Here is a 26613-nt window from a genome sequence, read left to right on the forward strand (position 1 = left end):
AGGCTTCCCAATTCTAGCCCATCCTTGAAAAGGGACCATCTTCTCGGGGCACCAAAAGGTAGAGAGCACAGGTCCACTAGCTCAGTCCAGTATTCTTTTTTAACTTTGCTTTTACTTGGGATAAGAGCATTCAGGCTACCAAAACATTACACATCTTTGCTTTTCACTGGACTTTTATCTACTTTCTTTCTTTTTTTTTTTTAGAGACAGAGTCTCGCTCTGTCGCCCAGGCTGGAGTGCAGTGGCAGGATCTCGGCTCACCGCAAGGTCCGCCTCCTGGGTTCATGCCATTCTCCTGCCTCAGCCTCAAGGGTAGCTGGGACTACAGGCGCCCGCCACCACACCCCCAGCTAATTTTTTTGTGTTTTCAGTGGAGACAGGGTTTCACTGTGTTAGCCAGGATGGTCTCAATCTCCTGACCTTGTGATCCGCCCGCCTCAGCCTCCCAAAGCGCTGGGATTACAGGGGTAAGCCACTGAACCCAGCCCTTTTATCTGCTTTTTATGATAAATCTAGTTATCTCATGCTAAGCAGAAGCACTGACTGGAAGCTGGACATAAGGCATAAATTTTTGAAGTGGAAAAGCAGGGTACATGCTAATAAACCCAGTTTGAGAGAAAGGCATTTTAAAATATGAGCTCTACAGAGATGCAAAAGGGAAGATCCATGGGGGCAAAAGGTTGGGCACCAGTGACATGGGCCAAACTTCCTCTACTCAGTCCCAGTCCCCTGTTCCTGCAATGTCTTTATTGCTCAATGTCCTCATGTCCTGGGGAGGGTCAGAAGAGGTGGGGAGTAAGTCATAGGGCAGGAGGAGAGAGAGTCTAAGAGGAGGGCCATGAAAGAACCCTCAGGGTAAACTGAGGTATGGCTCAGAAAAAGGTGGGGCTTAAGGAGGATGGGAGTTGGGGAAGGAGATGGAGCCCTGCTGCCTAGACTCAGTTTCAGGCATGGTTCTGGAGGAGATGGAAGAGGCCAAGAAGGGCCAAAGGAAAGAGAGGCAGGGCAAGGGTGGCTGGAATTCAAGGAGGCAGGAAGTCTGGAGACAGGGACACCTGCTGGCCTTCTCTGGGCTCCTCCTCTCCAGGACCACTGGCTTCCTTCCATCTACTCACTGCCCACTTTAACTACCACCATCAGAGATGATGCCTCTTGCAAACTGGGAAACTCCTAAGGCAGTGACTTTCTGGGACCCCTGCCTGGAACTCCACTTCCACTAGTTTCCCTAACAGCTAAAGAAATCGTTGGGCTACCTGCTTTGGGCTGAAACTCATCCTCCATTACCCATACTCAACCCAACAGGGATTCTTCTGCCCCCACACAGCTACAGGTATAATGACTTGCTGTTCTGCTTGACTGCTCCCTAATTTCCCCCTCCTCCCCACAGGAATTCAGGGGCTGCTCCCTAACAGTGGGTGGGGGTGGGGTGGGGGCAACAAGAACAGGAACACAGCTCTCAAGGAACTTGGCTAGGCCCTGAAACTGACTCAGAGTCACAGGACAGGAAGGGAAGGAGCCAACTGAGGGATTCACCAAACTAGTTTCTTCTTCAGGTCCCCTCTACTAAATCCCACCCCAATGCCTGGAGAACAAGGCCACAGAGTCGATATATTACCCCTGTAAGCATTCATGCATCCCCAAGCCCAGCCACTCTTTCCTCTGGGCCCCCAATACTGTCCTATCCTCACAAGATTAGAGAGAGGGGGACGAGTAGCTTGAGGAGGCCAAGGCCCTGTAGGAAGAGGGCCTAGTGCAGGGGTAAGGCAACCAAATTCTTTGCCCCACACGCTGTAACCACAGAGAAAACAGATTCAAATGAATGCTGCTGGGCTGCCTCCAAAGGAAATCGAAGTCTCAAAGCGGGGACCTGCCTGCAGCCCCTGGCAGCCAGCAGGGTGGCTGGAAGTCAAACAGGGCTGCGTGCCCTTTACTTGGTGGGCACGGCAGGGGTCTGGGGGCTGCTGGCATGTATATGAACTTCATCAGTGAAAGCTGTTTTCCCAGCACCAGCTGGCGCAGCTACGGCCGGCCTTCTCTCCGACTTCCTGAGGCTTCCCTGAGTCACTGCCCAGCCCTAGGGCTGGCAATAACCTGCCCCTGCTCCCCCTATCCACCCTTCTCTTGGCAAGAGAGAGGAGGAAGAAACCTGCAGAGATCTGATGCCACCATCCCAGGTGCAGCTCCACAATCAGCGCCCCCCAGCCTCAGGATGTGGCCTGGGTTCCCTCCCAATTCCGGGAAGGAAGGCAGAGAGATCATCCCTGCTCTCAGATATTTACCCTTGGCCGGTCTCCCTTCCACCTCCCCAAAGGCCAGGCAGGGCCCCACTCAGCAGGACGGTGAGGAGTTGGCAAGAATTGGAGTCCTTAGCCTGCCTGGCCTCCCCTTTGGTATTTTTGCAGCTGGAGACTATTAGTTGCAAGCAAAAATCCTTTGTTATCCAACCCCCTGCACCACATTATTTTTCTCTCTCTTAAAGTTCAGATTCCTCTGTCTGCCCCACCACACACGCACATATGCACACACACACATGCATACACAGTCACCCGCACACATACCCTTGACTACCATGCCAAGGCCAGTGTAGAGAGATGGGCTCGAATTGAGAGGAGGAACCTTGCCTCCAGGGCTGCCCTATAGGCAGTATCTGGGCCACCCCTCTCTGTCTTATGAATTGGGGTCCAGGTGGAGTCCTGGGCTTCAGCCCAGAGATGCTGATCATTCTGGCTCCACCAACCCTGAGGGGAGCCATCCCCTTGCGGCCCAGCCTTCTAAGGGCCAACTCACCCCAGCGCACCTTCTGAAAGGGGCTCTGGCCAAAGACCGAAAATCCTGAGGACGGGAGAATCTCAAATAAACCCAAGGGGAGAGAGGGAGGCTGTGCGGTGGGAGGAGCTGGGGACGGTCTAGGGGCAGAAGGGCAGGGGATTCCAGCATCAAGAGGGAGGCTAGGAAGCAGGGAAGAGGTGCAGGAGTCAGACGAGAGACCGCAGCTGCCCGTGATGTCACAGAGGACTTTCAGTTCCAGGCCCCAGAATAGACCTGGTGTCCTTGCACCCCATCCCACTGCTCAGCATCTGCACTCACTACAACTCCAGCTTTTCTCAACTTCTTCATTGCCATTGTTCAAGAGGCATTTCCGTACATGGTGGCTGCTTTCTCAAACACACAGGCCCCACCCCATGCCCAAGAAGACTCTAGCTTCAGCTGTAGGATTCTAGTCATCTGCTCTAAAATAAGGAAATCTGAAGGAAGAAGCCTTTATGCCCTGAGAAAATGTCACCCAACACATCTACACACCCAAAGAGTGTATACACATCCAAAGAGGTCCCTGGACCTCTAACCACATCCCCAGGGAGCACACTAGATTCTGGCCCTTGTTCCAGGAGCCTCCCCACCTCTCCTCCTATCATTCTGCTCTGCCCTGGGTCCAGCTGGGCCCTAGACACTCACAGCCTGAGTTTGAATTCTGGTTCCGTCACCTTCCAACTGAGGCTATAGGCAAGTTACTTAATGTCTCTGAGTCTCTGTTTCCTCATCTGTAAAACTGGATGGTGGACTAACAGCACTTAGCACTGGGCCTGGTGCATGATAAACACTCCCCACATGGGGGCTGCGGTTCCCACCATGTCCTCCCCTCCCCACGCCCATCCTTTCCCATCTTTTCCACCAAGTCGCCCTCTGTGCCTCCAGCCAGAGCCCTGTGGTCTCCTGACTCTGGAAGGGCCCTCCAGGTGGGCCATTTGGGGCTAACACCTACTATTCATCAAGTCTCAGCTCAGGCTCCCAGAAGGAAGCTTGCCCTATTAGAAGGACGTTTTTGAGGCCAGGCGCAGTGGCTCATGCCTGTAATCCCAACACTTTGAGAGGCCGAGGCGGGCGGATCACGAGGTCAGGAGATCGAGACCATCCTGGCTAACACGGTGAAACCCTGTCTCTACCAAAAATGCAAAAAAATTAGCCGGGCGTGGCGGCGAGCGCTTGTAGTCCCAGCTACTTGGGAGGCTGAGGCAGGAGAATGGCGTAAACCCGGAAGGCGGAGCTTGCAGTGACCCGGGATCGCGCCACTGCACTCCAACCTGGGCGACTGAGCGAGACTCCGTCTCAAAAAAAAAAAAAAAAAAAAAAAGAAACCCCGACTCTCCTAAAAATACAAAAAAATTAGCCGGGTGAGGTGGCGGGCACCTGTAGTCCCAGCTACTCAGGAGGCTGAGGTAGGAGAATGGCGTGAACCTGGGAGGCAAAGCTTGGAGTGAGCCGAGATCACGCCACTGCACTCCAGCCTGGCCAACAGAGCAAGACTCTGTCTCAAAAAAAAAAAAAAAAAACAGAAGGAAGTTTTCCTGTTACAGGCTCCATAGGCCTCTGGAGCTTATTTGATCATGGCCTCTTCACCTGACTACAAATACTGAAAGGAGGGCGCTGCCTTTTGTCTCTGTCCCAGGCGCCTGACACACATGTATTGATCCGTTGAACAAATATTTACTGAAGACTGAGTCCCCCAGTCTGTTGTTCTAGAGCTGGGACATCATTTCCCCCCTCTCTTCTACTGCCAGGATCCTCCCTCTCTGGCCTTGGGACACTCCAAGACAGTGGGAGAGGACAGCCTGTCTAGTAATCCCACTCAGGGATCTCGCCTGGGGGCTGGGAGAGATGGCGGAGAGTCTGAGGACTTCGAAGGTGGAAAGGAGGCCTCGTGGTGAGCCTGGCAGCTCTGCTAAATGACGTGGCCTCATGCTCCTTGTTTCCTGCTGGGTCCCGACTTCAGCTCTTCCTCCTTCCACCAGCCAGTCTGGAGCTTAGCCGTGTTGTGTCACCGCCTTCCCCTGGGCTCCCTTCCTACTCCTGCCTGTGATTTCAGTCTGAAGTTATGTACTGCTACCTTCCCCTGCCTGGCTTAGGTCCCCAAGAGGCATTTCAACCTAGATCCCAGGGATGACGCCTGGATTCCGCTCAGCCCATCCTAGGGTCTTCCCTCTATTGAGAAATCCTTGCCGGGCTCTAAAACACATCTCTCTTGCTTAAGTTACTTCCTTTGGCTTGAAAACAGCGAGGGGAGTGCTAGGAGCAGTCTGGGTGGAGAGGCAACTTCAAGGAGACAGCGGGGGAGGAGAGGACAGGGCTGGATCTGGGCCGGGAGACACAGGGCTGGCCCTGGCCAGGAGAGAGGAGGAGCAAGAGTGAGCTGTTAAATGATTAGGAAACTCAGAACAGGAATGGGAAGCAAAAGTGCCAGGATGCAGGGGGCCCAAGGCCAAAGAGTGGGGTGGCTAGAGCCACCCCTTCCCAAACAGCCTGGCATCCTGTGGGTCAGAAAGGGAAAGGAGGGGCATGGTTAGCTTTCACATGTGAAGTCTGGAAGTGCTCTGTAGGCACGGGTGGGAGGCTGAGAGGGTCCAGGGGTGCCCAGCACAGTGAGGAGGTAGCACCCCTTCCAGTAGCAGCAGCCAGTTCATTAGACTCAGAGGGGCAGCTGTCTGCCCCTTCTTTGCCTCCCCTCTAGACAAATCACTACCCCATTTCCTGTTGTGATTTCGAAAACACACACACTAAAAAAATAAATAAAAGAAAGAGAGAGGAAGGGAAAAGTGAAGTTGGCCAGCTGGACTTGGGGACCCATTTCGCAACCTTGCTGCCTGCAGCCTAGGGGGCCTTTGCTGAGCTCCCCAGCCACCTCCTTCTTCCCCATGCAGCATGGTGCAGGGAGCAGAACCCTGAGACCTCTGAGGGCCCCTTCAGACCATCCTTTCACACACAGTCCAAACTCCTGAGTGACTTCAGCAAACACGATTTCCTTTAAGGCCTCTATTTACAACCTCAGAACCTCCCCTCACCATACACACACGTTCTCAGGGCCCTACTCTTGCAGTCTGCCTCATTCTTTCTACAGTGGTGGTATCTTCCAAGGTGAAGGGAATACAGATCAGAGGAGCTCAGCTTAGGAAATGCAGGGCTCGGCTGGGGTGGGTAGACTGCACCACCAGCCCTGCCCAGGTGCAGCCTGGCAGGAGGCTGGACAAAGCTGGGGTTACAGGCTCCATAGGCCTGTGGAGCTGAGAGACTGGTCAGAGGTGGGGGCGAGAGTGCGCAGGCCTGGTTCCTGACTCAGGGACTATCAGGCCTGTTGATCCCTCTGGGTCTCAATTTTCAGAATTTTAGTCTTTTGTGTATCACTTTCAAAATGTCTGCCATGCTTATGTACAGCTTGTGCTACTGTTTATTGCCAGTTATTTCAATTAACTTACTTTTCTTATTTCACTGCATCCTAAACAATTGCTGAAATAACAGATTTGATGTGCTAGTTACAGGAGTTTCCTAATGTATATCAAATAAAAACGTAACAGTTAAAAAAAAAAAACAAAAAAAACTTGCGCAGGTACCACCTACAATCAAATCAATAGCCCCTTTGAGAAAGCAGTAGTGAAAGCCAGGGCTGCTCTTGGTGCTGGCCAAGGGTCTTCCCTCCTCTTCCAGCTTTCACCATCGAGTTCTCTGGTCTTGGAATTGGAGCCTCATAGACCTCCCCAAACCACTGGGCCAGTGGCAGAGGGAAAGGGGAGGTAATCTCAGGTGGGAGGAAAAGAGATGATCCACCCCATCCAGGGAGATGACACTGGGCCTGGGGCAGGAGGGTCAGCAGCCCTGGGGTGTTGAAGAGGAACGTGCACACGCTGCAGGGCCTCGGGGGGGCCCTCGGGGGCTCTCAGGACTCCACAGCAGGTCTGACTCACATGGCCCGGGACACATGTGAACCAGTCTCATTTCCTGGCCTCCTTCCTTCTTTCTATTCTATTTCTGCTTCCAGAGTTTTCTCTGGGGCAGGCTCCCTCTTCTGCCTGCACCAGCGGGCTGGTCTCGCTGGTTCAAACACCCCTCAATTGTTAGAGACTCCTCCCTCTGTGTGCACCCCTGCTGCATGAGGCTCAGCCCCAGGGATCCAACAGAGGTCACAGTCACAGCACAGAATGGAAGGCTTGCAGGGAGGGCTGCCCCAGAGGGCAGAGTGAAAGCAGGAGAAAGCTGTAGCCTTTCTTCATCATCCTCCTTGGGGAGCTAATTACAGGCCAGCAGCTGCTGTGCAGGTGAGTGCCTGGGACCAGCCACCCCACACACCAGGACAGGCCAGTCAGCGTCTCCTGGGGAGGGGGATGACCCGGGAACTGGGGGAGGGGCTAGGGGAGAGACACTGACATCCTCAGTTTGGGACCCATAATTAGTTTGTGGGAGAGAGCAAAACAACCATCCTCAGGGTGACAGCCAGACATTCAGGCGGCGGGTGTGGAGCAGGGGGAGGGCAAGGAGGAAGGGACAGAAGCTGGGACAAGAGAAACCCACTCATTTACCCCACAAGCATTTCCCCTTGGACTCCTCTAGCCTCCTGGACTCTGCCCCTGAGAGGCCCAATGAGTTTAGCAGACTGGGAGGCAAGGCAAATCTGTTTGCCAAGGGAGGGGTACCGGCTTCTCCTGGGGAGGAAGTCAGATAAGGAGACGAGGCCAGAGTAGAAGTTGAGAAGGTTCCCTCCAGGACACCCCATAGCCACCTACCCATAAGCTCACTGTATGGCACAGATGCAGGGCTGGGGAGGGAACTGACAGGCTGTCTGCCCAGACAGGCCTGTTAAATAGGGCAGTAGACATGGAACAGGGGGAGGGCAGCTGCACAAGAGGGTCTCGTGCCAATCCCACCCTATCGGCCACGGGGTTCCCTGAGCCACTCACTCGTTAAGAGCTCAGCCAACTAGGCTTGAAACCCCCAGCTCAGCACCCCAAGGAGGACACATGTCTGATCACAGGTGAGCTGTGGACACCAGCAGCCCAAGGACGCTATCGGGGATGCTCTGGAGGAGCCAAAGGCCGAAATGTGAACCTTAAGCTGAGGCCACAGAGAATGAGGGCTCTCAAAGGGACCCCTGCTCTCCACCATCCCCGGGAGGGGCCTTTCTCTCTCCCAGAATGAATCCTTTGTAACCTCCTGGGATCTTTCTTTTCATCACAAGAACCAAATAAAGAAACTTGAAGATCTTCTAGAGAGGCCCGAGGTTCACAATCCTCAATTCAAAGCGTGCTGTCCTTTACCACTGGCTTTCACTCTAGTTAATCTGATCTAGACAGATAAGCTCAAACCCATTATGCAGATTAGGAAACCAAGGCAGAGATGGGAATTCTGGTTTACTAAACAGTCATGGATCAAGTTAGTCTCCCTCAGGGGGTCAGATCAACCACAGGCCAGATTCTTCCTCTCAGCCCTGTGGTGCGTTTTGTTGGAAATGTGATGCTGCCAGATGTTGACTTTAAGGCTGCTGGTGTAACAGCATCTGAGATGGGCAGGGCTGTTCCTGGCAGTGGGTCTACACTCAGCTATGCTCGCGCCCCTTCCTGTGACACCCCTTCTTCCACAACTAGGACAGCAAAGTGTAGCCTAGGGAGGAGCCTGAATGGAAGCATCCAGGATATTCTAAAATCTCATGTGGCTCACGCTCCTCTCCCAGCCTCATTCACTGCCACAAAGCCACAGAGAAATAACCTCAGTACTGCCCTCCCCCGATGGCAGCAGAGAGTCCATTGGCAATGGTCCCCGAGGGAAACGATGGCCTGTGGAGACAGAGCAGCTGGGCCCCAGCTCCTTTACCCTCAGCTGCAGCCTAACAGGGCACCTCAGGCTTCCGCTCCTTCTTTCCCTAGCCTTGGCTCCCACCGCACCGGAAAGTCCCTCTGCAGTCTAGTCAACACTCCCCTCTCAGAGAAGGGACAGTCCCTGGTCTCTGGAGATTGACCATTCATTGCCCCCTTAGCCCTTGGCCAGAAATGCAGGGACCATCCAGACACTTGCTCAGAGAGCTGGGAGGGAGCTCTGCCCCTGCCTCAAACACACACCATTGTATCCAGCCTCCTGCTTCTCCTGCCCCAGACAGGAGCCATCCTGTGTAACTCCCGGCCTCTGTTCCAGACAGCGTCCAGCTTTCCTGTCTCCCCTACCCTCCCCAGCCCTCCAAGCTGACAGCAGGTGACTCACGGTGCAGACTGAGGGAGATGTTGATGGTGTGCTCATCCACGAAGCCCTTTAGGCCAGGCATGCGGGCACACTTAAGCTGCGTCTGGGCAGCATTGTCCCCAACATGCACCCAGCATACGGTCTCATTGGCGTAGCTGAAGTCCATGGCTGTGGTCTGCCGCGTGCTCGTAGGTGTGATGGTAGACACCTGGGCTCCACTCAGGTACGTGGCCAAGATGTTCTGGGAGTTGGCTATCAACAGCACAGGGGGCCGGTCTACTGGCTCTGGGAATGGGAAAGAGAAGAGTCAGTGTAGCCAGGGCTCTAGGACCACCTCTCAGGCCACCACCCGTCAGGGAATAGCGTTGAGGGGGCTTAGTTAGCACTGTGGCCACAGGCAACCACACCCACCATTCTTGGCCTTGCAGGAGCGGTTATCCGGCTGCAGCAGGTATCCTTCGACACAGCCACATATGAAGGAGCCGTCTGTGTTGGTGCATAGCTGGCTGCAGGTGCCGTACACTGAACACTCATCAAAATCTGCCGGGGAAAGGACAAGAATGTGGTCATTTCCAGTGTGACAAGGGCAGTGAAGTGGGTGATCATCAGACATGACCAACGTGTCCATCCTTACAGCCACCTTGAAGGACAGTTCGGCAGAATCTATTACAGCATGAAATGTGCAAATCTTATCACCCAGCAAGTCTAGTCTTGGTATCCACTCTAGAGAAACACACATGTACATATCATTCATTCATGCAGGGAAGATTTATTGAGTCCCCACTATGGGTCAGGTGCCAGGGGTACATCAGTGAACTTTAAAATAGACCCACATTGCTATCCTCATGAAACTTACATTCAGATAATAAATGAAATATAGTTATTATAATAACAAATGAAACAAAGTAAATAAAGTATATGTTAGAGGTGCTAGTGCCATGCAAAGAGCAAAGAGAACAGGGATAGAGAATGCAGATGGCAGGGGTGTGATTTCAGAGGAGTCGGGGGACAGCTTCACTGAGAAGGTGGCATTTGCGCAAAGACCCGAGGGAGGCAAATTTAAAACAGAAAAGTTTGCATTGCTTGTAGCAGTGAAAAATTGGGAACATCTTACTCATCAACAGGGAGGTGACCAAGTAAACTGTGGTAAAAGTCATACGTCACAGTGGTTTCTAAAAGAATGATGTAGATCTTTACATATTAACACAGAAAAAAATTGTGGAACATACTGATGAGTGAAAAACACTGAAAATAATACATACAGTATAGTATCATTTATGCAAAAAAGAGCACACAGTACTCTGAAGCAGTACTTCCAATTAGATTTTCTGTGAATACACATAGACAAATGCACAAAAAAGGGCCTGAAAGAGAGAGAGCAAACTAATAATAGAGTTGAACTCCAGGGAGAAGAGAAGGGGACCGGAATTGAGGGGGATTTGTGAAAGGGGACTTTGGTTTTATCTGTTAATGCTTCAGTTTTTTACAACAGAAAAATTTACATATAAACTATAATTTTAAGGTGAATTTTTAAAAGTCTGGTGGAAGCAAACGGTTAGAGCTCACAGTCATGCCCTGGAGTGGTGGCACCCCCTCTCTTGCACCTTCCTTCTAGTTTCTTATTCCAGCCAGGCTGCCTACCCCTCTCTGCCCCTCCCTGCCTACCTCAACTGGCCACTGGCACACACACATGCACACAGGCATATGCACTCACATACCTTTGCAGGTCTTGCTGTCTGCCTGAAGCTGAAAGCTGCTGTTGCAGTAGCAGGTGGGCCCATCGAGTGTAGGGACACAATGGTGCTGGCAGCCCAGGCGAGAGCAGTTGCCTCGCAGCTCTGTGTGGGGGCAGGAGAGACACATTCAGGTCACCAGATCTGGCATCCGCACACAGGCCTAAACCCAGTCAACCTTCAGAAACCACTTCTAAGGGCTGCAGTGTCAGAGATGGAAGGGGCCTTAGGAACATCTACCGTATTTCACAAGTGAAGAAACTGATGCCCAGAGAGGCTATAAGAAAAGCCTAAGGTCACACAGCAAGTGATGGCTTAGAACCCACATGTCCCTGTTCTGGATGTTCTGGGCTACCTCTGTCCCCATGGAGAGGGGTTCTGGCACTTTGTTGGGGTCAACAGGAAGAGGGGACGGTGAGTCTTATCCCTCTCATATGCCTCTTGTCCACACTGCCTGGGGATTACAATGTTGGTTCAGCTGGGGCTGAAGATTGGGCATGGAATTGTGTCTGTCCCCACAGGATCCCAGCTCTGGCCTGGAAGCACCCGTCTAACTCATCCCCGGAGCCCTAGAGGCCTCAGAGAGAAGACCTAAGGCCCAGGTAGAGGACGGGAAGGAGGAGCAAAACTGGTTCCCTCTGGATTCTTTTCTAATCTTTCTCCTGCCACTGACCCACTTCCACAGGGGAGACAGAAGGGAATGAGACAGGAGGGGGGAGAGGTGGGAGAGCAGTTGCCCCCCCTAGACCAGCGACCCAGTTAATGGCCTTGCGTGGGGCCAGGCAGCCTGGCCACAAAGACCCCTTTGTCCAGCGGCCTCACACCCTGGCTTCCCCCTCCACCCCCACCTAGGAGAGAGAGTCGCCCAAGATGCTAAGACGTTTAGAGGCACTAAGCCTGCCAGGAAGAGTTGGGATGGGGGGCCAAACCCCAGCAATTCTTTCTCCTCCCCACTTCCACCCGAGAGCCATTCGTGCTGCCTGCCCAGCCTTTCTCCACAGAGGGGGAAAATATCATTTGCTCTCAAAAACCTAGAAAAGAGTAACTTTTCTGGGTATAGGGTGAGGGGATGAGGAGGCCAATTTCTGTAATATCAGAGAAGGAGGTTCAGATCTGAGGTTTCTGAAGTTCTCTGTTGTTTTAGAGACTGTAAAGGTACTCAAAAGGAAGCAAACTTGAACACACACCACCCGAGAGGAAGGGGTGCGCGTTGTCATTTAAGTCAGCCCCCAGGCCCACACTCTGCATCCTGTCCCAGGAGCTTCCGATGAAAACATGCAAAATCAACCAAAGAAAGGGAGAAAAATCTTCCACAAACTCCCTTGCTCCATCCTCCCTGCTCCTAGTGAACAGGATCCAGACGAGTCTCCTCCCACAGACAGATGTTTTCTCGGGCACACAGCACAGGACACTGCCCCCACACCCAAGCACAGCCCCTCCCCTAGGGCCACGCTCATGGCCTCTCAAAGCTGGCCTCTTGCTCTGGGCCCAGACCCCAAGGACAAGAAAAGGGAGAAGCCACTATTCCCTAACACGCAGGCTTGAGGTTCTTCCTTCCCCGACACAACTCTCAAATGTTCACGCTGTGACCAGACTCTCCATGGCCCACAGGGCCCTTTGGGGTAAAGACTATAGAGCTGGTGACCTGAGCCACAGGCTGGAAGCAGTCTGACTTATCATCCTAATGTTCCCACCTCGGCCTGAATGGTTTTCCTATCAACTACCTCAGACAGTCCAGACTGTCAGAGAGGGAGGGACCAAGGCAGCTTTAGGGCCCCCCAAAGATCTGCAGCTCCTGGGGGATGCCTTCTAGGGCACCCATAGGGGTGGCAGGTAGACTAAACTAGATTGCTAAGCTTTAGTCACAGCACCTCTGCTCCTCCCTGTGTTCACACTCAGGCTTCATGCAGAAAACCTTTTGAAGAAAGGACCATACTATTTTAAAAAATGTATGAAAACACTGATCTCTCATCTTACAGAAGAAAAACTGCAACCTGGAGAGAGGTAGTGACTAGTCCAAGAACACAGAGCCAGAGGGAAGTGCCCAGGCTAGGGCCCACGGCTGAGGCCCACAGGGCTGTCTGACCAAGCTCCAGGCCCACGGGGCACATCAATTTCATCTGCTCTCTGAAGGCACATCTAGGCAGGGGACCAGGACAAGGCCTCATCCCCACTGAAGGTGCCAGGACAGTCCTCGGAAGGTGGGCTGGCAACATGCTGCATCCACACAGGAGAGTAGAGAGTGGAAAAGTCCTTACCTCGGCAGTGGGGCCCCTCATCTGAGCCATCCATGCAGTCCTGGACTCCATTGCAGAGGCGAGACATGGGAACACACAGCTCGGTACCCAGGCAGTTATGCTCGTTTGGCTGGCATCGCTGGGCCTTACTCTGTGGACCTGAGGGCAGACAGAAGGGTGGGTATGAATAAGCTGGCTATGGTAGCTCTCTGGCCAGCTGTTCACTGGGGACGAGGGGAGATAAAACTGGGGTTTCAGATCTCAGGAGGTCTCAGGACTAGTTAGAATCTTCCACCTAGAACTCTATTATAGCATTCCCCACAGTAGCCACACACCTGTAGGCAAACAGGCGGAGGTAGAAACTAGGCCTTCAGCAAAGAGTCCACCCCCCAAATGTCCCATACCTATGGACCCCAATGCCTCAACATTCTATGCTCAGGAGACAGGCTGAGGACTTATGATGACTAAGGTCAGTAAAAGGTTTTGATGATGCCGGGAGTGATGGCTCCTGCCTGTAATCCTAGCACTTTGGGAAGATGAGGTGGGCAGATCACTTGAGGTCAGGAGTTCAAGATGAGCCTGGCCAACATGGTGAAACCCCGTCTCTACTAAAAATGCAAAAAATTAGCCAGGCATGGTGGCATGCACCTGTAGTCCCAGCTACTCGGGAGGCTGAGGCATGAGAATCGCTTGAACCCAGGAGGCAGAAGTTGCAGCGAGCTGAGATTGCACCACTGCACTCCAGCCTGGATGACAAAGAGAGATCTGTCTCAAAACAAACAAACAAAAACAGATTTTGATGAGCTGAGGGAAGCAGAGTCCATGGCAGAGAAACTCCAGTGATAAAGAAAAACTCCTTCCCGTAGCTCCCAGTTTGCAGAACCCAGGGCCAAGAGTGGTACCAAATCTTCTAGACCTCCACTGTCCAATACGTAGCCCAATCACATGTGGCTATCAAGCACTGGAAAGGCAACAAGTTCAAACTGTAAGTATAAAATGTACACTGGATTTTGATGATTTACCAGAAAAATGCAGAAGATCACTAATGATTTTATATGAATATACTGTACTAAAGAGATAATAGTTTGGATCCATTGGATGAAATATTCAAAATAATTTCATCTGTTCATTTTTACCTTTTTTATGTGGCTACTAGAAAATTTCAAAATAGCGCATGTGGTTTTTAATACATTTCTATTGGACAGCACTATTCTAGACTTCCAACCCCACAGCAACAGGCCTGATAGAAGGATTTGGGAAGAATCAAAGGTTGTGGTCTGGCCAGGCATGGTGGCTCACGCCTATAGTCCCAGAACTCTGGGAAGCTGTGTCAGGAGGATCAGAGGATCACCTGAGGTCAGGAGTTTGAGATCAGCCAAGGCAACATAGTGAGACCCCACCTCTTAAAGAAAAAAAAAAAAAAAAAAAAAAAGGTTATGAAGCCCGGACGTGGTGTGTGAGTGACAGTGTCTATGATCCATGTGTACCTGGACAGGAGTCCACGTACACAACTGAGGGTGTGGCTGTATAGCATGCAGGGGTGTGTAGTGGGAGTGTATCTGTGTGTCTTTCTGTATGCTGGTGTTTCTGGCCTCAGTATGTGAGTTTCCGTGTGGATCAATCTTGGTTTGTGTGTCTGGGGACATCTGTCTGAGTATACAGTGTGTTTCTGCATCCACATTTGAGTGTGACTCTGTGTTACTGGGAGAATGTGTTTGTGCCTTTGGGTGGGAGGTGGGCTCATCAGTGCCAGGTGGGCCTGTGTGTGATGTCATGAGTCCAGGGGGTATGAGCGTGAACAGAGTGGTAATGCATATAAGGTGAGGTTTACAGCAAACTGAAGGAAGAATGAACAAAAAGAGCCAGATCTGGCCCTTCTGCATGACTTTCTTTACTTCTAATGCCCAAGAATCAGGGTCAAAAGTGTGGGGGAGCAGGTGGCATCAGACAAGAAGAGACTCCAGGCTGAAGCACCCCGCCATACATATACTCGCTGGATACCCCTGGCTCCCACCCTCCAGGGCAGAGCGTAGGGGTGAGGCAGAGCCCACTTGTGGCTCCCTTTCCAGCCCTAAAATTACCCCTGATAATTATGGGTGGGGGTGTGGGGACAGGACACCAGATAGGACTGGAGCAGGATAAAGCCCATGAGAGAGAACAGAGACAGACCTAGGAATGCAGGGTCGCTTTGACCCTGGCCCAGATTAACCAAGCAGGGGAGGGGCTAAAGGTGGAGCCACCAGGACTGTGCCAGCTATCCAGGACTCTGGGGTCCCACCAACAAGTTCTCCACCTCCCTTGGCAGGGCAAAAGCTGGGCGGGGACCTTTCTCCCAGTTAAAACAGCTGCCTCTGATTACACCACTTATTGGGGGCAGGGGAAGGCGGAGGTGGCGGGAAACGCACAGGGGTGGGGCTTCTGGTATGGGGCTGAGCAAGTGCCAGTGGCCTCTGGCCTAGGAGCCAAAGGACAGAGGAAGATCTGAGGATCCGACAAGACCTGGGGCCAATCATCAAGGGTCAGGGAGGATGAGAGGGGGAACGAGGGAAGAGCTGGAAGGAAAGGGAGGCCGGGCCATCTTCTAGCAAAGCTGTCAGCCCAGAGAACACTGTCTTGGGGTGCAGCACCTGAGGGAGAAATCTGAGGCGCCATTTCTAAGCCCAACAGGCACCACGCCAAGCATTCTGAAGGGGGTAAAGGACAGTTTTAGCTGTGTCATGGACAAATACAATCACCGTGCAAGGTCCATGCCAGGCTAGGGATCAGCTGTCCTCCTCCCAAACATCTGCCAAAGGAAGAGAGATAAGTTAAGGGTTTGGGGAGAAGAATCCAGAAAAGGTACTTACAAATCTCAGGGGCCTCGTCAGATCCGTCTGGGCAGTCCCTCTCACCATCACACCGCCAGCCCTTTGAGATACAGGTGATTTGATCTCTGCAGGCAAACTGCTTGGGGCTGCAAGTCTTAGGGGCTAGGGCAAGGAAAGGAAGGGTATATAAATGAAGGGTGGAGGCCGACTCTGTGGCCCTAAAGTTCCTTAGGACTCCTCTTCCTTCCCTAGCATCAGTTTCCATCTGGCCCAGACCCTGAGCCATGGTCTATGTGCCTGGGGGTGTCAGGGGGTGGCTTTGGGTAGTTCCTACACACTGTGTATCTGTGGTGGGGGTGGGAGGATCCAGAAGCACATTTTACTGCACCCCTCCAAGTCCTCTAGGCTGCCTCTTCCCAGGAGTCAGGGTCAAAGCCTTCGCTATTCTCGGTTACTGTGATCAGACATCAACACCCCCTGGCTTTGATGACAGAGTGATGGTGAAGGGGGGTACATTTAGGCCTTGACATGTTTTCTCTTTATCTTCCTCTAACTACTACTACAGGTCCAGAGCTGGTCTTATCTAACCTCTCTGCTTCTCTGCCTTCTGGCACGCTCCTGGTCCCCTGACCCATCACCCCATACTTCCCAACCCCTAATCACTAGGCCCCCAGCTGGGAGCAGTGGGGAGGGATGCCCTTGGCACATACAGTAGTTGGAGATGGTATTAGCAGAGGCACAGGAGGGCAAGGCTGGGCAGGAATGGGCAGGATGGAGAGCCCTGCTTCCATCTCCATTTCCTAATTTCTTTTTTTTTTTTTTTTTTTTTTTTTTGAGACAAGGTCTCACTCTGTCCCTCAGGCTGGAGTGCGGTGGCACAATCTCAGCTCACTGCAACCTCCACCTCCCGGGCTCAAGCGATTCTCCTGCCTCAGCCTCCCCAGTGGCTGGAACTACAGACATGCATCACCACGTCCAGATAATTTTTGTATTTTTAGTAGAGACAGGGTTTCGCCATGTTGCCCATGCCGGTCTCAAACTCCTGACCTCAGGTGATCCACCTATCTTGTCCTCTCCATTCTCTAAAGACACAGCCTCCCTTGGTTAGACCTCAGGGGTACTTTCAGTAGACATCCTTAGAGGGAAGAAGCATCTAAAGATTTTCAAGATATCAGAATTGGGGAGCAGAGGAAGGGGGATGGCTGAAATGAACTATAGGAACTGGTTTCAGTCCAGTCAACCTAGTTAGCTACTATATTCAGGACCTCTTGGCCCTACCCTCCCACCCCAACCAGACTTCTTTCACTCCTACCCCATTCTCTTCCCTCATCCCCAAGGAGGAATTAAGAGTGGTGACAGGCCGGGTGCGGTGGCTCAAGCCTGTAATCCCAGCACTTTGGGAGGCTGAGACGGGCAGATCACGAGGTCAGGAGATCGAGACCATCCTGGCTAACACGGTGAAACCCGTCTCTACTAAAAAATACAAAAAACTAGCCGGGCGAGGTGGCGGGCGCCTGTAGTCCCAGCTACTCAGGAGGCTGAGGCAGGAGAATGGCGTAAACCGGGAGGCGGAGCTTGCAGTGAGCTGAGATCCGGCCACTGCACTCCAGCCTGGGCGACAGAGTGAGACTCCGTCTCAAAAAAAAAAAAAAAAAAAAAAAGAGTGGTGACAACTAACTCTTTTTTTTTTTTTTTTTTTTGAGATGGAGTTCTGCTCTTATTGCCCAGGCTGGAGTGCAATGGCGCAATCTTGGCTCACCGCAACCTCTGCCTCCCGGGTTCAAGAGATTCTCCTGCCTCAGCTTCCTGAGTAGCTGGGATTACAGGCATGCGCCACCACGTGCAGCTAATTTTGTATTTTTAGTAGAGACGGGGTTTCTCCATGTTGGTCAGGCTGGTCTCGAACTCCCGACGTCAGCTGATCCATCTGTCTCAGCCTCCCAAAGTGCTGGGATTACAAGAGTGAGCCACCGTGCCTGGCTGACAACTAACTCTTATTGTGGGCTCAGTATGTGCCAAGAACTGTGGTAAAGCAGTTTTTTCCATGTATCATCTTATTTAATCCCCTCCACAGTATGACAAAGTCGGGACAACTAATACCACCATTTCACAGATGAAGAAATTGAGCCAGGTGACTTGGCCAGGGTCAAATAGCTGGCAAGTGACAAAACCAGGACTCAGACCAGCTAAGCTGACTCCAAACTCTGAACCAGTGAAATCCGCACCAGATCTCCCATTCCCACTCCTCCCCAACCTCTGTCACCACATCCTTCACGGGAAGAACAGTCACCCACCCCTTCTCCCCCACCCAAGGCTAGGCTCCCAGTCTCCCGGCCTTTCGTGCCTTTTCCTCAGCCTATGCCATCGCATTTCTATTCTGCTGGCACACACTGAAGGCCAGCTCTATGCCAGGCACTGCACTAGTCATCAGGGTGCCAAGGAGGGTGAGATGACCCTCTGCCCTGCAGAAGCCAGAGTCGCCTGAGAAGACAGCTGTACTCAACTAATGCAAATGCAGGGCAGAGACAGAAGTATAAGGAAAATGTCAGGGGGATTCAGAGGAGGGAGGGAGTCTGATGGGAGCCACATTGAGATGTCCTCCCTCCTAACCCCCACCGCTGGCAGGGGGGACCGCACTCAGGCCCCTGGCCAAAATGATCGAGTTCAGGAAACACATCAAGGATGGCCTAGCCAGGCTCCCCCTTCAGCCCCCCTCTCCTGGCCCCCACCCTGAGCCTGGAATAAAGGCCCCTTGAGGAGGTGGATAATGCTGAGTTCATTGCCCCACTGGGCCAGCTGTGAGGTCTTCCCGGGAAACACAGCCCGCCAGCCTAGTTAGCATGCCGGAGAACTGTCCGCTTCCCCTGACCAGCCGTGGCCGGCTGAGGGGGAAGAGGGGGGCTGGAATGGGACTCAGAGGCAGATGGGATGTTTGGAGCCCAGAAACAGACCCCCGTACCACCCACCTGGGACTTGGTCCATGCCCTGGCTCCTCCCAGGGGCAGAGCGCACAGCCGAGGCCTGAGGTCACCGGGTGGTCACCTAACCTCCCCTCCATTTCACATCCCAGCCATGGTGCCCCCTCCTTTAGCCTTCACTGAGTCCCCCTGCTGTCCCCCACCCCCATTTTTGGCCTGAACTCCACAGAGGAAACAGCAGCTGGCAAACTCCAAAAGCTGGAATGAGAGAGATTCACAAACCAGATGTGCTCTTGCAGGGAGGGGATGGGGGATGGGGCAAGTGAAAGGAAGAGGAGGGACCAGGCCCCTATCCCACAGCAGCACCAGGGGAGGGGGCCACATCTCCTGAGGGCCTGGCCAGCACAAGGACTGCAGAGAGATACGTGAAAGAACTTCCTGTCAGGGCTGATGTTGAAGGCCCCAGGAATCTGGAGTGAGAAGGCTAAGGCCTGTCTTTGATTTCCTTCAGTGGGAGAGGGAAGAAAAAAACAAATAAACGACTTTGGGGCAGTCTACACAGCCAAGGGAAGCCTCACTCAGAGCTGGGAGGGAGCTGTGATGGGGGTGGGTAGGACACTTATCATCTGCTTAGAGGGAAAGCCAACCCCACTCCCCTCAGCAGAGCCTTCTGTGTCTGAATCCAGCACCCAGAAAACCCACCTTTGCAGCCTGCTGTTTAGATGAGAGAACAACATCGCGCTAAGGTCAGAAGCAACTAAGGCCTTCCTGCCTCCTGGCCCACATGAGAGAACCTGGCAGTCTCCATGACCGATAGGAGCTAACCCTTTCACCTTGCTAACCACCAGCCACTGATTGGAAATACAGTAACTATTAACTCACTTTGTTCCTACAACCCTGTGAGGTGGGTGCCCTTGCAACCCCCATCTCACACATGAGGAAGCTGAGGCACAGAGTGACGGTAACTGAGCAGGTGGTTTCCTCATTGGCCATGGAATGGAGCCAGGTTAAGAAAGGAAACCAGGCCAGGCACGGTGGCTTATGCCTGTAATCCCAGTACTTTGGGAGGCCAAGGCGGGTGGACCACGAGGTCAGAAGATCGAGATCATTCTGGCTAATGCGGTGAAACCCCATCTCTACTAAAAATACAAAAAATTAGCTGGGCGTGGTGGCGGGCACCTGTAGTCCCAGCTACTTGGGAGGCTGAGGCAGGTGAACCAGGGAGGCGGAGCTTGCAGTGAACTGAGATCGCACCACTGCACTCCAGCCTGGCAACAGAGAGAGAAAGAGAAAGAAAGGAAAGAAAGAAAGGGAGGGAGGGAGGGAGAAAGAAAGGAAGGAAGGAAGGAAGGAAGGAAGGAAGGAAGGAAGGAAACCAGCTGGGCGCAGTGGCTCCCGCCTGTAGTACCAGTACTTTGGGAGGTGGAGGCGGAGATGGGCAGATCACTTGAGGTCAGGAGTTCGAGATCAGCCTGGGCAACATGGTGAAACCCCGTCTCTACTAAAAATACAAAAATTAGCGGGAGGCGGAGGTTGCGGTGAGCAGATATCGTGCCATTGCACTCCAGCCTGGGTGATGGAGCGAGATTCTGTCTCAAAAACAAAACAAAACAAAACAAAAACAAAAAACAAGGAAGGGAAATTGCAGGGAGCACGCTGTCGTTCTCTGGCCCTGGCATTGGGGAGAGGATTATGAGGGGTGGCCTTCAGGGCTCTTCAGAGAGGAGGGGAGGGCACAGAGGAGACAGAGAGGAGCAAGAATGGGGCAGAGGAAGGGGAAGACAGGCAGGAGAAGAAGGAGGAGAGAACTAGAGAGGAAGGAGAGAGAGCGAGTTTGGAGGAAGAACACCAGGACACAGGGGCCGTCTGTTCTCAGCTTTGCCTGAAGATGAATGTGACTGCCATGCTAACTTGGCCAACACCCTGCCCCACCCCCCCCAAACCCAGGCACCCAGCCCAGCCATGGCCCCCAGGGCCACCAAACTGGAGCCAGGGCAGGAGGTGTAGAGTTGGGTGTGCGTCCAGACACAACACAGACCCCACTGCCCTGCTTGAGCCTTGGCTGTCATCCTCTGTCCCATTCTGGGACCTTAGGGGTGGGGAAGTGGGGTGAGAATTCCTGGCCAGAGAAGGTGACAGCGAAGTCCGACCCTGAAGTAGTCTTCTCCAGAAAAGGGGAACCCATCCTTTGATACCACTTGAGGGAGCGAGGGCGAGGAAGAGAGCTAAGACCTTAGAGGTGCTTCTTAAAGGACAAGGAGACTCGGGGACTGCAAAAGCATGACAGGGACCCTTGGGGCCCTTTTTAAGAGTGGACACAGCAGAAGGAGAGAGAGGCTCCCCTCTGAGATAGGTGAGAGGGGGGTTTTCGAAAGGGAACCACATGATATAGCTAAGGGAACAGAGCTGGGGGAGGATGCTCAAGGGGTGGGGACAGAGCCTGCAGGAATCTGAATTTTCAACCCTATGGGGGTGGGGCAGCAAGGGCCTCCCAAACCCAAACCCAGAGGTTTTCATTGAATTTTATGTATTTTGGGTGTTGCCCGGTGGCTCCTTCCTGAGGCTCAGACACATTTTTGTCATTCCTGAGTCTGGGCCTCTGCTTTGCGGCCTGGACAGACAGACAGGGTGGCTTGGACAGCCAGGGGAGGGGAAGGGTCTCCGCTTCCATTCTGAGTCAATATTGACGCAGCAGGACATTAGCCTGACCCGTGACCTCCCCCACCAGCTTTTCCTTTCCCCACAAATAAAAGCCAGACCCCCAGAAGGCCTCCAGAGGTCACTATATCACTCACCAGGCATTTCTGAGCCTCCCCTCCTTCTCCCCCCACCCCAGCCACACACGGCTTATGCTCACCAGAGTAAAAGCTCCAAGCTCTTGACTCACTCCTTACATCTTTCTCCAGTTCTTAGGCTCCTGGTTAGGAGGAAGTTCTGCCAGAAGTCTAACCTCCCTCCTTCCTTCTGAAATACCTCCTTGCTCCCTCCTAGCCCACAAAGGGTATCAAGTTCTTTTCTTCCAGAAACATTCTCTCCAAAACCCATTCCCCAAATTAGTGGAGGGGGAAGAAGAAAGAGGAAGTCGGAGGAAAGTGGAGAGGAAACTTTTGGTGCTGAACTGGACACTGGGTCTGGCCAGGAAGGGGGAAAAATAGCCAAAACAGAGGGGAGGGAGCTAGGGGGTAAGTAGGAAAGCCCTGAGAGACTCTTGCTCCCAAGAAGCTTTTGGGATACCAAGAGGCCTAGACGTGGGTAAATGGAGATAGGCAGAGAAAAATAAGACAAGTTACAGAGACGCAGAAAGAAGGGCAGATAATGTCACAAAGTTTGGCAGTAAGAGATGAACCGAGAGGGTGAGAGACAGAGAGTTTCTAAAAAGCCAAGACAGTGCACACTAATGAGAGACAGACAGAAAGACAGACAGACAGGCAGAAAAGCCAGGAAGGGGGCTCAGTCCAGAAATTGCCAAGGCCATGACACAGTTGTCCTGGGATGAACCCACAGAATGACTACCCCATTGGGCCTAGGGTAGGGTGGGAGCAAGATCTGTCCTAGCTTGGGGAGATAGAGTGTCGGCCCTAGGCAGTGCCCGATGCAAGGGAGACCCAGAATAGGGACCATTACCACCCCTCGAGTCAGAAGGGTAGAAAGGAGGAAGGAAAATGGAGCTCTTCAGTCAGGGAAGCTAAGGCCTGGGGGGAGAGGCTCTCATCTCCCTTGGGGGAGCAAGAGGGACCACTCTCCACATACACCCCTCACCTCTTTCCCAGGGAGGGTTTATATTGGTGCCTGAGGCCATCGCACCGGAAACACTCCAAAGCCAACTGCTTCCTTCTCCAAACAATGCAGGATCCTGCTAACCAGGCTGAAATCTGGGACAGAAGCGGGAGGCAGGTTCTCTACCACTCAAACCCAGCACCACCAAGTCAGGGGCCTTCCCACAGTACCATTCAACTGCACCCAGATGCCCCAAGAGCAATAAGCCCACACCCAGAGCTGGAGGACCTGAAAGGTGGAGAGTCTAAGGAGCAAGGAGGACCCTGAGAAGAGAGTACTGGGAGGGAATAAAACTAGGCTTTGGGGTTCTGATGTGCAAGGGCTCACACTGCAGCAGGAGGAAAGAGAGTTAGACTTGAGTAAGGAAGGGCTTCCCAAAAGGTAAGGAAGGGGTTTTGAAGAATGGGGGCATCTGGACAGGAACTGACTGGCCAGAACCTGGGCTGTCATCCTTTGGGAGGCTCAGTGATGGAAGGGTGGTTGAGGGTTAAAAAAAAAAAAAAAAAAAAAAAAAAAAAAAATGGAGAAAATGAAGAGAGGAGAGAGAACAAGAGAACAAGATTGGAAGAAAAAGATGTCTAGTGAAGCAGCCGGAAACATCAAAATATCCGTCCAACCCCAGAATGAATTTCTTACACATTCTTGCTTTAAAAGACGCCGAGGCAAAGGGAGACGTTTAGGATGTGAGTCTGATCAGGGAGAAAGGAGTTTGGAACTTTCTCTCAGGGATCCAGGACACTAACACCCCAGCTTCATAACTCACTTCCACTGTACCTACTCTAGTAACTGGTAATATGCTGGCTCAAGGGGGTGGGTGGAGAAAGGTCAGGAAAAAGGGAGGGAGGAAGTCAGCCTTATTCTGTGAGCTGTATCTGGCTGGGGGTACCCTCCCCACTAGAAAATGTTCCCCAATCTCAGCAGGGCCCTCAGTAGTCCCTCTTCCCATTCTCCACCCCATCTTTCTCCAATCTCTCCAGCAGCAGGTACACTCAATTTTGTCACTAGTGGGGAGTGATGTTACTCCCCAAAGGGCAAGGGACCCCAGAGGCAGATTCAGGTATAGAAGAGAAAGTAGAAGAGGTAGGAAAGCCCCTAGGATTGCTGCCCTGGAGAGAAAGCAGCAAGGCTGTGATAGCAGGAGGAAGATTACATACTAAGTCAGGTGAGCTGGTTCATTTTCATTCTCTGGAAAGTAAACAAGAAAGTTCAGTGTTGATGGACCCCGAGGCAAGAGGGCAGGGGTTAGGGATAAGGGATCCCCTAGGCTGCCTCTGGATGGAGTTGAACTTACATTTCTATGCAATTCTCCTTTCTCACCACCCTGTACCCAAGAGTGGGGTGGAGCTGATTATTTATATTCCCACTCCCAAGGCAGAACCACTGGTGTGTGTTTTGGGAGGGGTCCTCTCCTGGAGTTTCAGATAGTTTGATCTGAGCTGGAGATACAGAGTGGGTATGAGTGAACATTTTAAGAAAGGGTAGGGAGATAGTTAAGGAGAACATGTCCAGTCTCGCTCTTCCACTAACTTGGTGTGGCAAATAGAACTCCTTTAGGGCCCTGGGAGTGACACTGTCTGGGGTCCCTTCCTGACCTTTCTTGCTCTCCACAGAAACCCTCTTGCTTCTGCCTAACTCTAGCCACCCTCCTTCATGGGGCTCCTGATGGGTCTCTCTCTCTCAATTTTTTTTTTTCTATTCCTCTCAGAAGCAGCTGCAACTCCAATCTCCCTGCCTCAGTTTCCCTTCTCACCTCACAGGGCTGAAAACAAGAGAAAAACACATGATAATGACAGGTGTTATGCGCAGATAATGACTGGCTGTGCGACGTCTGGAGGATATTCAGGCAAAGCTCCTCTCCTACTCCGGGGCAGATCATCGGTGGGGTGGGGGTGGGGGGTAGACAGTCCCCAAGATGGCATAACTGAGGGCCACTAAATATGTTTTTTGGGGGCACAGCTGCTTCCTGACCCTGTAAGTTAGGGAGAGGGAGGGAGATAATCTGGTTTGAGAAAAACTTTCCCAATCCCACTCTGGCAGGACAGAGGAGGGGGGTATGATGGTATTGGGCCCAGTTTTGTCTTTGGATGAGAGGGCTAAGATGACAGGAAGGGATGAGATCCCACCCCGTCTCAAATCAGGGACCTAGCCCAGCCCAACCCCATGACCCCAGCTTAACGCTTAAAGCTTGGGCAAGACTTGAACCAGTGACTCACAAGTAAGAGAAAAAAACAGCTGACAAGAAAAGGGAAGAGAGGCACCCTATTTCCCCAAAAGGATGCAGTTCTAGCCTAAGCCTAACTCTGCAATATACAAAATGTGTGTATATGGGATTTTGGACTTGGAGGGGTGCAGGGAATAAACACATTTACTAAAGGAGTGTGGGGGCACAGCCATAATCCCCATCCAACCTCCAACTCTCCTTCCAATCCAACTGAGATGAAGCCAGAAGCCAGGGAGAAGGCAGCCTCCCCCACCCTCCTACCCCAGCCTTCCAGGCCATTCTCCAGTCCCCTTCCCCAATGATGACATCTGACGTTTTTTCATCTCAAAGCTCCCAGGAATTAAGAAGGAAAATTCAAAGTCACATAGTATGGCGAGCTCCCCCTCTCTGTCCCCCAACACAGCCCTACCCCAGGCCACTGACAGAGGCCCTGAGATGGGGAAGAGCCCACTTCAGCACCCAGGCCTCCAGCCGGGGCTCTGGGGTCGATTTCACGCCCAAGCAGGGGGCCCTCCCTCTCCCCATCCACAGCCTTCCGGGGCCTGCCTGCCCTGTTCCCAGCAGGGTACCCCTGGCCTGGCTCCCCCTTCGAGCTACAGAGGTCACTGCAAAAAGCCCCCCCACCCCACCCCCACCCCCTTTTGCAGCCGAACATTGCAAATCCGGATTCCTTCACAATTCAGATGGGGGGTGGGGGGGTTGGAGGATGTAGGGGAGGCGGAGGCCCTCCCCGAACAGAGATAGGAAAAGAAGGCCTCTCCTCCCCAGGATCAGAAAAATGGGATCCCTCTTCTCTGCACCCAGGCCTCTGGTCTTTGTTTGTGCTGGGGGGCCCCGGAAGCATCATTTGCCCAGGGCCCCCATCCCCCAAATCGGACCCCCATCCCCGCCCCCAGTCGGGCCGCTGCTGTGTCAGCTGGACTGGGATAACAAAAGGCACCCCCTCCCGCGTCTCCCTTCCCCATCCGTATGCAGGAGTGGGGGCTGGGGAGAGGGTGCCCCCAGGGGTCCAAGGGGGACGCGGAATCTCACTCACCGTCGATAGCGGCCGCGACCAGAGCTGAGAGCAGGGGCAGCAGCAGGAGCAACGGCGGGGTCAGCATGGTGTGGGCTGATGCAAGCAGCAGCCCCTTCCCCTCTGGTCCTGCTACTTCTCTCCTTCACCCCCCCCAATTGGGGGGTCCCCCTTTTCCTCCTTTCCCCCTCCTCCTTCTCTATTCTTATTCTTTCCTTCGGCAAAGCGCACCAGGGGCGTGGGTGAAGAGGTAGAGTTCCGAGCCCCTTGGGGAGGGCCTGCTGACGGGGGTGCACCCCCTGCCCCCAAATCCAAACCCTTCACCCCACCCCCCCGCTTCACTCCTCGCTGCTCTTTCCCCCTCCCCGGGCGAAGCTCACAGCCCCATCTCGGAGCCGCCTCCGGCTGCAAAAATGCACAATTGGGAGGAGGCGGGGAGGGGGGGTGGGGGGCGTGGACCGGGTAGGGGAGCCTTTGAAGGGGGCTTGATGGAGCTCTGGGGGTTCCCCTCGTTTCCGCCTCCTCAGTGCATGGGCCTGGAGCTCGCACCGCTGTTCCCCGGACTGAAGTGCCGAGGAGGGGGCTGATGGGGGAGAGGGAGGGGACGGGTAGAGGAGGGAGGGAGGGAAGGGGCGGGGAAAGAAAAAAGGTTGGTGGGGGGGGAGAAAGAGCTACGCGGCAATCCAGTGAGTGCGCATGCGCCGGTTTGACGCGCTGCCCGGGGGAGGGGGACGCGGACCCGCGACAGGGTTCGGAGTTATGGAAAGCGGTCCGAGAGTGGGGGTCCCAGGGACTCGCTAGCTAGTTTGGGGCCTGGGGCGCCCTATCCCCTGGCTGGGCCCTTATTCCTGGTGCTCCAGAGAGCTGAAGGGGCCGAGGGTGAGATTGGGCAGTGGGCGGAGAGCTGAGCG

General features: G+C 53.2%; 1 protein-coding gene across 1 annotated transcript in view; it reads right to left on the reverse strand.

The window, feature by feature from the left end:
* Positions 1–26272, reverse strand: part of LRP1 (LDL receptor related protein 1) — an 86445-nt gene extending 60173 nt beyond the window's left edge. Inside the window, exons 1-6 of the mRNA XM_033221597.1 lie at positions 25724–26272; positions 15811–15933; positions 12986–13123; positions 10713–10832; positions 9406–9534; positions 9016–9279 (exon numbers count right to left, since the gene is read on the reverse strand). Coding sequence (XP_033077488.1) covers positions 9016–9279; positions 9406–9534; positions 10713–10832; positions 12986–13123; positions 15811–15933; positions 25724–25790 — 841 coding nt within the window. The 5' untranslated portion in view covers positions 25791–26272. The remainder of the gene's footprint in view (positions 1–9015; positions 9280–9405; positions 9535–10712; positions 10833–12985; positions 13124–15810; positions 15934–25723) is intronic.
* Between the last annotated feature and the right edge of the window lie 341 nt (positions 26273–26613).

Source organism: Trachypithecus francoisi, unplaced genomic scaffold (genome assembly GCF_009764315.1).
Source record: "Trachypithecus francoisi isolate TF-2019V2 unplaced genomic scaffold, Tfra_2.0 Lachesis_group11, whole genome shotgun sequence".
Lineage (NCBI taxonomy): Eukaryota > Metazoa > Chordata > Mammalia > Primates > Cercopithecidae > Trachypithecus > Trachypithecus francoisi.